General features: G+C 33.6%; 1 protein-coding gene across 1 annotated transcript in view; it reads left to right on the forward strand.

Moving 5' to 3' along the window:
* The first annotated feature begins 803 nt into the window (after positions 1–803).
* Positions 804–14,368, forward strand: part of LOC115877378 (wiskott-Aldrich syndrome protein family member 2-like) — a 14,607-nt gene continuing 1,042 nt past the window's right edge. Inside the window, exon 1 of the mRNA XM_030893527.1 lies at positions 804–1,168. Within this exon, the coding sequence (XP_030749387.1) occupies positions 880–1,168 (289 nt within the window). The 5' untranslated portion in view covers positions 804–879. The remainder of the gene's footprint in view (positions 1,169–14,368) is intronic.

Below are 14,368 nucleotides of genomic sequence, written 5' to 3' on the forward strand. Positions count from 1 at the left end.
ACCATAAGAGTAGACAAAATTCCGTAAAAATTCCATTTTCATATTTATTAATAAAAAAAAATATTTTTTAATCTTCAAGAATGGTTACTCAAAAATAATACTTATGGTGTATAGTAGTACAACTTAAGACAATTTTTTACATGTCCATATAAATTTTCCTCTCTTAAATAATAGTAAAATCTCGGTTCAGAACTACTCTTAAGGTTCCTAAACAATACATTTCTACTTTTAAAGCACAAAAACAGATATTAATTTAAATTAACATATTCAAAAACCAAATACTAGAAAATGCACAGGGAAAACAATACCAATATTCAGTGCCATAACGAAAGGAATTATAAAGTACAAAATCCAACAATCATTAAATTTACGATTTCTTGTCCGACCATGGCAACGTCGCACTTTCAAATCAGAAACGCGGGTCCTCAAACGCGCGCTTCTTTGCCGGCCGTCATTCGTTTGCCGGTTCGCGTGCGTTGAATAACTACGTCACTTTTTATCCACATCACGTACTTCTACGCGTTTCGTACACCACGAAACAAACTTTTATTATAAAAATGACATATACAATACAACACGACGCATCTATTAATAAGGAATTGCTAGTGTCCGCCCAATCGGATTTAATAAACCCACAGTGAAACAACGTTTCAAAAAGTAAGAAATCCGGTGATTCATCAACGCACGCGGAGGAGCTTAGTGTTAGCCTATCGTATTGTTTTTTGAACAGTGAAACCTGAACGTGCTTATGATGTTTTTCGCGTTTCGAAAATAGAAGAATTCAAACACACCAACCCACCTCCTCAATGTTTCTTCCATCCTTGTGACCGTCCCTTGTGATGTCTTTGGTTGATTCAGTCTATCCGGATCTCCGTAATCATGCCGTTCGTCCAGAGAGTTGTCGAGCCCAGGTTGTTGTCCAGGGTGCAGCTCTTCAACGAGGACGGTTCTGTGCGTGTAAACGATGGCGAGTTGGAGGCGGTGACCAATTTCACCCTGTGCAGCGCTCTGAAACAATTGGCCTCGTTGTCCCTGGTCGCGGACGATATCTTCAAGGAGCTGGGAGACCAGCTGAAGCTCATCTACGGGAGGTGCGAGAAGGTGAAGGTGAAGCTGGTCGTATTGGGGGATAAAGTGGAGAAGTTCGATCCCAAGAAGGTGCCAGTGCGTAAGTAGATTTTTAATTTCATTTACAAATTTCATGCAAAAGTATACTCGTACATGGCGCTGATGTTAAAAAATTAAAAATAGTGTATCAAATGTCAGTGGGTAAAAAAAAAAGAAAAAGTTCCTATGAACATATGCCTGGAGGTGCCTCCTGAGAAAGCTACGACCCTTGCAAGCTTTTATAGCCATTATATAGCCCTCACTTGGAATATTTCTTGAACATTTTTAGCACCCCTCTGGTATGTAACTGGTTTCGAACTAAACAAAGAGTAGGTAGGCGCATTTCTTACTTAAAAATTCCTAACTTTTGATATGAAAAGCTGTGTTAAAAGTATGTTGAAATTACTGTTATTATGTTCAATTAAGATAAAAACAATTTTGTGGGAAACTACCCTCTAATGAAAAGTACCCTAGCTGTCTGAACTACTACAGATTTTTACATCACCATTTGCTTTGGCATTAAAATAATGTATGTAAAAATACGAAACTTCAAAGAAAATTGTTTACCCAGGTTTACCAATATTTTTAAAAAGATATAAAATACCGGGTGCGTCAAAAGTGGCTCACCCCTATAAATTTTTTCAGATTTGGAATGTTAGTATATGACATAAATTAGGATGGATTGACGTATTCAATTGTTTTTGGTCACTTCCTGTTTCGCCGGAAATGACTACAACTTTTGATTTTTAAATGACATCCTCAGTATATTTCTACTTTATTCGATAGAAAATAACACTTTGAATAGAATGACATATCATATGTCGTCTTTTAACATTTTGGCTTACAAAAAAATCGTATTTTAAATTTCAATTTAAGCCCAGTTCATGCACTTGCGAAATGGGACTTGCGAATTGCGTTCTGTTTGCCTTGCAATTGGTCGCTTGAAGGTGGCCAATCAGAACGAAAATAGAACGCATTTCGCAATTCATAAATCGCAATTCGCAAGTGCATGTACTAGGCTTTTAGAGTGCCATGGTTATGATAAAAACATTAATTTTTAATCAAGGAGCCTTGGAAAAATAGATTTGATCATCTAGTCTTTTTCGTGTACTGGCCGGTTAAAAGATGCCCAAATCGTTTTTTTTTAAACATATCTCAATGTTTTCAAATAGAACGAGAGTGGCTCATTAGTATATTTGGAAAAAGCATTTTTTTGCGAATAATTTGGTACCACACACTTGGTACTTCGAGTCAAATTCTCGTAATGAACCCCATGTTACAATTTCAATTTGATCATATTCAAAAATGTCAAAAATTGACATATGATAAATCAGAGTGATTTTCTATCGAATACTTAGAGTAAAAATATATCAAGGATGCCATTTAAAAATCAAAAGTTGTAAGCATTTCCGGTAAAACAGGAAGTAACCAAAAACAATTGAATACATCAATTAATCCTAATTTATGTCATATACTAACATACTAAATCTCGTTTTTTTATCTGAAAAAATAAAAATATTTTAATAGGTACATATTCAAAACAAATAATGGTATTTAAGATAATTACAGATTACCTATTTTTTTAAAGTTTTAACATCCCTTGTAATTTAAAAACTGTGCATTTCCGTTTCCGCCTCATATTTATAGGAACTTTTTTTCATATTTTTTGATGAGGAATCAATGTGTACTTATTTAAGACTTTGGCCAGTTAATGACATTACATTTTTTTAAGGGTTGTCATTAGACTTGGATTAAGGCAAATTAATAAAATTGCGTTTATTTTGTCAAGGATACCGAAATCGACAAAATACCAAGAATCGGCATTAAACAACCTAGACTGTGCTAACACAAGAAACAAGAAAAAAAAGTCAGTGGCGCATAGATTTGCCATTTAAAAATCAAAAGTTGTAATCATCTCCGGTAAAACAGGAAGTAACCAAAACAATTGAATACGTCCAATCGATACGTCAATTTTAGTAATTTTATCTACGTTTTCAACTTCCTCTGGAAGCATCTTATGGCATATGTTTATAGAAACTCTTTCTTTTCTTTTTATTTGTACTAGGTAGATATCATCCAAAGTATAAACGACTTCATAAATTTATTATAGTTCCGGTTTTCTCAGACTCAACTTCAAACCCAGCATAATCCCTTGACATATACGTAAATTACAGAAAACATGTATTTTATTTATATAGAAGTTAAAACAAAAAATCTATACAAAATTAGAAAAGGTAAATCTGCATCAGTCTGGAGAAAGTCAATATAATTTCGTTTCAAAACCAAACCGCAGAATGAAAAAAAAACATACCTATTGCAAAGTATAAGAAGTATTTCCTGTTTAAATCGGTGGTGTTAAACACTAACTAACACTGAAAAATATTTGAACACGATTCTGAACACAAATTTGAAATGGACAGTCTGTCATACTCTGTCCAGGCAGAAAGAAGAAGCACGAAGAACTTCTGTGAAAGAAAGTCTTTATTATCGTCCAAAAGTTAACATTATTGAACTCCTAAATAATGAGTTATATCTGCCCCAGTGGCCGAGGAGGCCAAAACCATTTGAGTTGGTGTAGTGTGCACAGGTACATAAAAATCTAAAGTGCTGAGTTCGGAGTACCTTTCGTTGTGTAGAGTTCGGATAAATTCAAAGATAAACTGATAAATCTTGCTGGGTACATGATGGTTTCGGACCTTTAGATGTGTATTTTATTTTGGTGTATAGAGTTTGATATAGTAATGTTTAGTTAGCAATTACACATAACATAACTATGATTCACAAAGGATTGTAAATTACTAAATTTATTTTAATTATTTACTTATTAACTTCTTCTTTATTCTATAAACATCGATTTGGAAGAAGGATACCCTTGTCGAATTTTTGTTTTTATTATAATTGCAGTTTCCAAAAAATAAAGTGAAACAAACGAATTTATTGAGGAATTTATTGAATAGTGTCAGGAATTGCGTTAAATGTCTTTTAAATTGGATATAGAAGATACAGAAGAGATAAACATAAAAAAAAGTGTAACATAAAACTAAACGATTTATGTATTAATCCTTTAAGATTTCAATTGAAGAATAAATTATTATCCAGTTATCCTTCATTCTTCTTCGTTTAGTGGAAAACGTTGAAGTGATAGAATGTAATGAGGAAAAGTTTAATAAAGGTAGTTCAATAAGTGTTTTCTGAGATAATAGGATATCATAGAGAGTAATAAAATACTCTTATATATTATAATACGGTTATACGGTTATAATAGCCAACGATATACAAGAACTGCAAAGCATTATAGATTCCGTAGTCCACTATAGTGAGATGTTTGGACTGCATCTCAATGTGTCCAAGACCAAACTATTGGTCTTTTCTAAGACACCAATAAATGCACACCTGCGTGTCAAGGGACAAACAATCGAACAAGTGACCTCAATAAAGTATTTAGGAGCTAACATTAATAGTCAGTGCGACCCGAAAAGAGAAATATTTTCAAGAATTGAGCAAGCGAGAAAAATCTTCGTGAGAATGAAATCATTTTTTACAAGAAGAGACCTCAGTGCGGATCTCAGAACTCGAATGGCCAGATGCTACGTCTTCTCTGTGGTACTCTATGGATGTGAGAGCTGGACACTGGATTCACAGACCGAGAAGAGAATAGAAGCCTTCGAAATGTATATATACAGACGGATGCTGCGAATCTCATGGGTACAAAAGGATCACCAACAATGAAGTACTCCAGCGCATGCAGAAAGAAAAAGAGATCAAGGAAAGAAAAATGCAATACCTGGGTCATGTGATGAGAGGTGGTAGATACGAAATATTGCGCCTCATAATAGAGGGCAAAGTGCAAGGGAAAAGATCAGTAGGAAGACGCCAGAACTCATGGCTAAAAGATTTGAGGAGAGTTTGAACGCTCGTCTGCGGAAATCTTCCGGGCTGCAGTTTCCAGAGCCACAATTGCCATTTGGATCGCCAAGCTTCGGCAGGAGAGGGCGTGATAAGAAGAAGAATTATAAGAAGTTAAAAAAGCATGTCTTTGCTCTTGAATTCGATTCGATTTCAACAATTGAATTTATCTAATATGAATAAATTAAGAAATATAACACTCTAGCAATAGAAAGAGCAATAGAACATTGAAACACAGCACAGTTGAAAGTATAACGATATTTTTAGGTAGGTACTTAATGTTATTTGTTTGTTCGACTCAGAAAGAACTGGGGAAACAACCTATTGATACTTCTTAAATTTGTTCAATATCTGTAAGTATATTTAACATACAAAAAATTGTATTAGAAGCATTATCTATCAAAACTTCTTCATAATGCTCTCAAATCCTCAAACCGGAAATTAGTTATTCACATACTAGACAAATTTAGGTTGTTGATTTTTCAACGTTTTCTATTATAGCTGTAGAATTTTCAGCTATACATATTTACTATTAACGATAAATAACATAGTTTCATTTATTTTTAAGATATTCGATAGAGTTCTTTATTTTGTCTTTTGCCACATACCCGTTAGAAGTTAAGTAACATTCCAGCTAGAAACCAGCTTTTTAATAGATTCGCAGAAACCAACCTAACAGCCTAGACAATAGAATTCTGTTCAAGTTCGTTAAATTGTATTGCGTGAAAAGAGCTTCTCGCCGTTCTTAATAGGTTTTGACGGGCTTTCGTTATGGTGCAAATGGACTTTACCTGGCGATGTTTGGCTTAGGCCTGTTTCAAAAGCCCGGTTAAAAACTTCCGGTAGTTCTTTACCTCTTCAAAGTATTTTCGAAGTGTATTAATGGTTTTAGTGGTGGGATATTTTTGTATGCATTAGTTTTCATGCTTGAAATTTATGATATGACTATGGGTTTGATATTTTTTGGATTGCACTTTTTCTAAATATAATTTCTAGTTTGGTCATTATTATATTATTCTATATTTTGGCGGCATTGATGTTAGATACAGCTCTCGATTAGCACTAAATATCAAAGCAATTTAAATTAATATATTTTTTATAAAATTATAGAAATCAACCACAATATATTAAACTACTCTTAATCTTTGGTGTCAACTTTCAGATTGCATATACTTAAAGAATACAGATCAAAAACAATGCAATGATTAAATTTCCTGAATATTCTCTATTTTAAATACCAAGTGCGATACTTTTGGAACTTTAGAAGCTTTCATCCAATTCTTAACAAAAAAGCAAGGGTCATCTTTAAAACAAGACAGTTGACGATGGAAGCTCAAAGATTAGAAGTCCCTTTGAAAATCTGATATTATATAAATCTATACTACCTTGTCAAATCGAGTGTAAAACAATAAAAGTATAGATTTAACAAATAGAGTCAGTCATAAAAAAAATGGTTTTTTTTCTCGTGTTTTTCCAAAAAAACTTTTTAACCAGAAGTGACTTTTAAGATGGTATTTTGATCACCATTTAAATGATTTTGTATCTCTACTAGTACACCGTGTACACTGGCAGAGCGTCTTCTATGTACTTTAGATTTGTGTTATTTTTAGTTTTTTTTAGAGAAGTTCATCGAGAAGATACATAATAGTGACAGTTTTCTGACATTTCTTCTTCTTCTTTCTTCTTAAACTCTCCTTTTCAGGAGAGAGTTGCGTTGCCTAGGCTGCCAGGACCATTCTGGCAAAGTACTTTTCTGCTTTTCTTTTTTCTATTTTCTTTTTTTTTGGGTGGTCACGTTTTATGAACTTTCACCGATTTATCTTTCTTAACGACTAACAATTATTGAGGCTATTAAACAGGTTGCTTTAAGCTCTGCAACTATTCAGTTATTCATGCATTCTACGATTGAAGCTGCAGCACTAAGTCCCAATAATTACTGTGCATTTCAAGAAAATGTGATTATGGCATTTCCAATTTACGGCTAGTTTTTTTCATGATTATAATAATTCACAGGTTAATTGTATTTTCTGTCATCATTTTTTGGATTAGGAATTACGCCGCATCACGTGTTTTTTTTAAATTCGCGTCGGCCATATTTGATCCGCCATTTTGAATTTTGCGAATCCGACGTCAGAATTGTGAGCAGTGACCCAATTGATCCCAAATTCGCGTTCAGCGACCCAAAAATCTCCCATATACTGATTTTGTTCGGATCCGTGTGTTTTTTTTTAAATTCGCGTCGGCCATATTTGATCCGCCATTTTGAATTTTGCGAATCCGACGTCAGACTCGTGAGCAGTGATCCATTTGATTCCAAATTCGCGTTCAGCATTGGTTCAGCGACCCAAAAAACTGCCAATTGTAGGTGTCGTCACTGGAAACTGTCCCACGGGGGTAAACCTCGTGAGATGGAAATTTTCCAACGACGACTACTGCAGAGAATGCGGAAAGGAAGAAGAAATCATAGAGCACCTGCTGTGCCACTGTCCGGCACTAGAATACCGACGCTACAAGACTTTAGGGCAAGGTTTTTTGGAGGGAGTAGACGAAGCAGCAGAGAAAAAGAAGCCAACATCAGCGACATCGGGAACTTTGCAAAGAGCTGGAAGTGCTTTAACGCAAAGAAAGAATGAGAGGAAGGTTTGGTACAACAATAACAGGGGTATTGCAATGGGTCCAAGGCAAGTGAGGGATCAAACATGATCCCAAACCCCAGCAACCTAACCTAACTTAACCTTTGTCAAGTGCATTTTTTGAAATTCGCATCGGCCATATTGGATTCGCCATTTTGAATTCTGCCAATCCGACATCAGATTCATGATCAGCGACCCAAAAACTCCTATACCAACTTTAGTTAAGATCCGTGTGATTTTCGAAAATAATGACTTGTAGGTTTTTGAGGTTATAAAAATATGAGAGAGCTAGCTCAATTCTGTTAGGGCGTTTTGAGTTTATCAGGCCCATTTACATTAGGTTATAGTGTTATACATGAGAATTTTTTTATTTTCTCCTATTACATTTTCCTGAATTTTCACGGATTTTCACCAAGTTTTTGTGGTTAGAAAAAAAAATGAGACGTGATGGCGTAATTCTGATAGCGGATTCGTGCTCAGCGTCGAAAAAATATTATAGGATATGATGGTCTGGGTAAAAAGCATAGACTACTTTTTTGTGTGACTGCGTAATCAACTGAAATGATATTTATCAACGCTAATTTTTTACTAGCACTGATTATTGATGTTAATCGTATTCAACAGGCGATAGTTGTCCTAAAAGAAGAAGGTACTTTGGAGGGTATTGAAAACATGCTAAGTAGTTTGAAAGTTGACAGAAGACGAAATTTGTAGCTGTTGTATCGTTTTCCACATTTAAGCTTTATTTAATTTCATTTAATTTAAACTACGCCACTGATTCCTATAAATTTTATCTCCTAACGAAACTAATTAAACGAGCAAAACGTAAACAAATATTAATATTTCTATTAGCTTCCAGCTGACTTTGTATATAATTTCACGAACGCAACCAACGTTAATGTACGAAAACAGTAAACCCCGTTTTTTCCCTATCAAGAAATATTTCAGATAATCGCAAGTACCTGTAGTACCACCTTGAGATCGTGTCGGGCGATAAAATGAAATATTCAGGTTATAGTAATCTATATAATTTATAACAGCTCGATCGGGTTGCAGGCAGTGTATATTCTAGATATAAACAAGAGGACTGTAATTTAATTGTTGAAATAATGACCTCGAGCTACAGTAATATTTTATTCAATTTAGTATTGTTTGGTAGGTAGTGGTAGTATATAATAATAATATGCGTGCATATGAAGTGTAGATAAATAAATCTTTATTAACTCCATGCAACATAATTGTATACAAAATATTAGTACAGAGCGGAGAATGGTGTTAATTTTAGCAAAATATAATTTAATTAGGTGATTAAAAATTGTCAAATATGATCCACCAACACTTTTGAAAACTAAATATTTAATTACTATTGTTCATTCATTGCCGTCCAAAAATATAACATACATATATTTACATTTATACCAACTCAATATCATTCTCTTTATCCATTTGGGCAGATTCTTCTCGGTGAAGCGTTCGAGAACCTCAGTCTTGTGACGATATAAAACTTCTTTATTCTACCCAGGAATGGCTCAGGAGCTTGGAACACCCTTAGTGTAGAAACACAGTGCAAGAAGGTTTTCCGCTTACCGGTAGTCGGTCTGAGCCGTTTTCTTGCGCCGAGATAGTACATAGTGAATACTGGTAAAAGTGAGAAATACGGTTGTGTTGTAAAGTGCCAGTTATGTTATAATATTCCCGCAAATATGTCGTATTTCCGCACATGATGATATGATCGCTTTGGATTCTTTTTACAAAATTAAAGAGAAAATGAGTTGGCATACATTCCCTTAATAGTGAAAGAATAACTTATAGGGAGTATTATCAATTATCATATATTTCAAAAATAAAAAATGATAATGAAATATTTTTTTCAATACATACGAATGACTCTAGAGACTTTTAAAATATTTATGAAAAAGTGTAATGTAGATTAATCAAAAATTGATGCAATCTACATAACCAACCTATTATTGTGGAAAAGTGGCTTTTTATGACTTTGAGGTTGTTCTAAATAGGTGTATTTTTCAAATACTGTAGCTATAAGTAAATCCTTATCCATATTCAAACGCCGTCGACGCGTGCAACAGCAGAAATAAACTAAATTTTCGTTCCGGTAAAAGCGAGAACGCCGATGAACGCTGGTTGACGGCGCAAACCTGCTTTAACTGTGAACTAGACGATTTGACAACACGCTTTAATTTTTCAAGCTTATAAGCGCGAGACGGCGCTGGTTGCCGGTAAGCAGAAACCTGCCTCCACTATGTTTGTACCTTTAGAAGGAAAATTCCACTCCTACAACTCCCAGTGGATCACATACCAAGAATGTACAACTTTGAGAAACACCTCTTTGTAGTATTGAGCAACAAAGGAAATTGGCAGAGAGAAACTTTTAAAAGACCATTACCATAGCGTGTTATACTGATTCTTCCAAACCTAAAGCTGGAACAGGGATAGAGGTGTTTTTGGCCGAAAACTAAATACTCCAAAGCAATGGGCACCTACCCCCTCAGCATCCTTCAAGCAGAAGCAGGGGCGGATACAGAAATTTATTTTAGGGGGGCCCAAATAAAAAGTAATGTAAACTATGCTTTTTAGAGCGCCATTTTTAACCAAAAGCCTAATATTTAACCCGATTTAGAGATTTTAGGGGGGGGCTGGCCCCATGGGCCCCCCTCTGATGGGCCCCCCCTTCTGAATGGGCAGAAGCCTACGCTATCGAAAGATTCATACAACTTATCTTAGGAGATAGAGACTTGATTGATTGATTAGAACTCAGTAACCATCAATTCAAAGTTTGTCAAAGAAGTTCTCTTAATCTGTATGCAGGCCCATTAAGGGATAGAAGATAATAAAAAGGCCTCGGAAAAAGCAAACGATCAGGCTAGAAAAGGAACGAACACTCCACTAACTGGACCAGAACCGTTCTGCTTCCTAAGTAGAAACCAACTCAAAGCGGAACTCAAGAACCTGGAAGACTCCATCCATAACCTGAAATAGGAATTATCATTAGATTATTAAATAATATATTATATTCAATTTTCCGAGTGTCTGAAACCATTAGGTTTAAGACATTCGGAAATTTCTTCGGACTTACGACAAAAAAAAATCAAGGATTTTCCTTGAGTTAAGTAAGAAAGATTTTCGGATTGTCGCGGGGTTTTTAACAGTGCTCAATGAACCCCTCATCTAAGCTAAGAAAAATCGGCGACTGCAGATTGTGTGGGGAAAATGGGTAAACGACAGAAACTAGAACATCCCATCACTGAGTGCGCCGAGACGACGACCATTTGTGCCATAAACTTTGATACAAACAACCAACTGATATTGGAGATGGAGAACTAACCTCTGTAAAACCGTCTGAGATACTGGCTTCTGTCGAAGCACTGAGACTGTCTGATGAGTTATAACTCAAGAAAGGGGGATACAATAGGTCATAGGGTCGCGGTGATTAACTTTTCTCCTGCCATACAATCTACTTTTTTTCCGAGAAGAAGAAAAACGTCGCATAAGAAAAAGTTTTCCATCTTTAAATTATAAAACCTCATACCCAAGAAAAAAAAACTATATGAATATATTTATAGTCACATACCTATTTTTTGCAGATGTTTGTGTTTTTATTACTGAGAATATTTTAATGGGAATTGGGACTTTGAAACCTTCAATTACACACATTCCATTTAAAAATGCGAACTGAAAACAGTTTATTGTTATTTGTTACAAAGTTAACATACATTACAATGGTTTGTGCAATAATTTCGTATCATATGCGCACTGGAATTATTTTGACTTCAATTAATTTTTTTCGATATTTTTTTCTCCAAAGAAAATTTAGAAAATAAATTATTTTAAAAGGTTTTTGGTTTGAGAGCAAGTTTGCACAAGCAACTAGAACTGCAGATAGTTTTATTTTTATGTTCTAATTTCAATAGTGACATTCTTAAGGGACATATTATGTTTGTACAGAACTACGTAAATGTAATGGTGCCATTACTGACTTTCTTAAATATATTGATGGTGTCACATTATAACTCTACTTCCCTCTTCTCCTATTTTTTATAATGCAAACCAACTTCTGGGGCTTATTGTGAGACAAAAGCGACTACTAATCCCACCTGAAGGAAAATGGCGGTTAGACTTCACCCGAGCCTCATAACAATAGCGTTTTATAATTCGCATTCATTTCCTATCAGCTGTTGCGTTTGGCTTCCACCGTAACTTCGAAACGTATTTTTTGCCTTAATGGGGTGAGAATTAAAGGGCATGGACGATCTGCACCACTGAAATATTTTTCTAGCTGCTTGTGAAACAATGTTTATATATCACCAAAAATGGGAATTATTTTATTGTCGTCGATATTGTTGTAAGTTTAATTTTAAACAATAATTATCAATGTTAAATTATCACGTATATAAAAAAAGACATCAATTAAGAAATTGCTTATAATCTTAAATTTATATGAATTTATAAATGTTAGATTTTACAAATAAAAAAAATACTCTCTACATTCTACATTAAAGAATATGAGTGAAACTAAATGAATGAATTCTAAGCTTTTGTTATGTTATCGTCATGATGAAAAGCTAATGGTAATATGCAATGATAATAATACATGAACTCCACTGAATTTTATGAAAAGTATTTTTTTACAGTTTATTTAGTTGGAAATATGAAATGGCCTTACGCCGTAGTTTTTATTATAATTATAATAAATCTTACTTGGTCAACATTTATAATATGTAGGTATTCACCACCTGCGTCTGAAACGTCTGAATCAGCAGATTTGACATTTATCTAAGACATTCAGAAATTCATACTTGTTCATACTGTAATTTATTTTTCCATTATTATCATTCATTTCGATAATTTTGGCAAGGTCACTCTCTAGACGTCAATTACACATTATTTATAAAAATTGACATAAAACTTGTCAAAAATTAACACTAATTATAAAAAGGTTATAGAAAGAAAGGATAGAACGTTTCCAGACACAAATATCTATTTCCAAAAAATTTTTCTCGAATTTTAAACTATACTTAAGTATTTTATTACAGTATAAAAATAAATTACAACCTTTTTAAGGCCAACTGGCAGTAAGCGCCATAAAAAATTGAGGAAAGTATGGGCCAAGTAAATGATGTCTAGGGTTTACCTCGCCAAATTTATCATAGATTGTCATTCCTCAGACATCTTTGACGCCGTTTTTCTTTCGATCGTATGGTATTTTGAATTCACCAAAATCAACCATGTTAACCGCTCGGCTCACTGAATTATTTCTCCTTTTATAAAAGTACTTTTAGTTGTTTTAGGTGGTTTGTCATTGCCTTCCTTGAGAAGATATCATTATTATGCGATAATTCAAAATTCTTCTATATTGAATTTGGAATTTAACCGCTTTGTTACCTCATGATATCTGGAGATGGTGGTTCTATGCTATTATTTTGTGTACTGTGATGTTATCATTAAAAATATTGAAAATAGCGAGGAAAATAGTAGTTCTTTTTAACATAGAAATAGTTTTTAAATGGAACTTTTTACGAATCATATTTCGTACAAATGTTTTAAAAATTTATTCGTTAAAAATCAGCTGAATAGCGCTTTGGAAAAGGGATTTTGTTATCACGCGGTTTACGTAAAAGATAAAAAAAATTGTCACATTGTTTTACTTATTAGATTAAGCAATTACGAGTTATCAATATGGTCTGTTAAGGAAAAAGTCCTATTTGCCGAATAAGATTTAGAGTGAAACCATCATGGCTATTTTTAAAGCCGACAGGAAATTGTCATTACTTATAACAACTCATCACTGGCCGCCACAAAGAATACAAAGACGCGGTGTCGTAAGCAACGCCTATTGTTAAAGTTTAAGCTGGCCAAAATTCGACAACAAACTTATTGAAGGGGAAAGTTTGGAATATTTTTTGCAATTTAGTTTGTGTGTAGAAGTTATAAATAATCATCTTAATAATAAGTTTGTTCTTTATTGCAAATAATTTTTCAGTAGTGTATATTTTTTGCTCCTAAATGTTTTATTGAGTTTGTTAGATTGATGTACTATTTGAAGTAACCCAATTTCAGAAAGAAACTGCGAAAAATGTAAACTTCTTATTTACTTAAACATGAGCTTATACACTAATATTATAGATATAAAAATGATCAAAATATTGGTAGTCCGTAGATGGATTGTTAGATTATTGTAATAATCTACCATTGCATTACCTACCATTGCATTATTGTAATAATCTATTTTTGCATTTTTTAACAAATTATTATGCTTGGCAAAATTTTTGAAACTTTTCTTCTTCATATTATTAAATCAAAGGCAAAAAATTATTAGAAAAACTGATGGAGACAATATCTACAGGGTTGTTTACCACATACGACACACGGACCTGATTATTGTAGTTAAACGGTGGGTGCTACAAATTATAAGTTTTGGGTTCCTTGAAGAACTAATAGAGTTACAATTTAAAAATATTTTACAAGATACAGAGGGTCCCAAATAAGTAAAAAATATCAAAGTTGTATTTTTTAAATGGAACACCCTGTATATTATTACATTTTAGTTTCTACGATTAAAATAAGGTAAATTTGATTAAGGTTTATTACACTTAAAACCTTACTGTTTTCAGAAATATTTTTTAATTTTGTGAAATTGCAGTAAAACATTTTAAGGCTTCATTTCTCCAGAGGCTATCAAAGTTTTTTATTTTAAATCATTTACA

This window comes from Sitophilus oryzae, unplaced genomic scaffold, assembly GCF_002938485.1.
Source record: "Sitophilus oryzae breed Bouriz unplaced genomic scaffold, Soryzae_2.0 scaffold_1447_pilon_pilon, whole genome shotgun sequence".
Lineage (NCBI taxonomy): Eukaryota > Metazoa > Arthropoda > Insecta > Coleoptera > Curculionidae > Sitophilus > Sitophilus oryzae.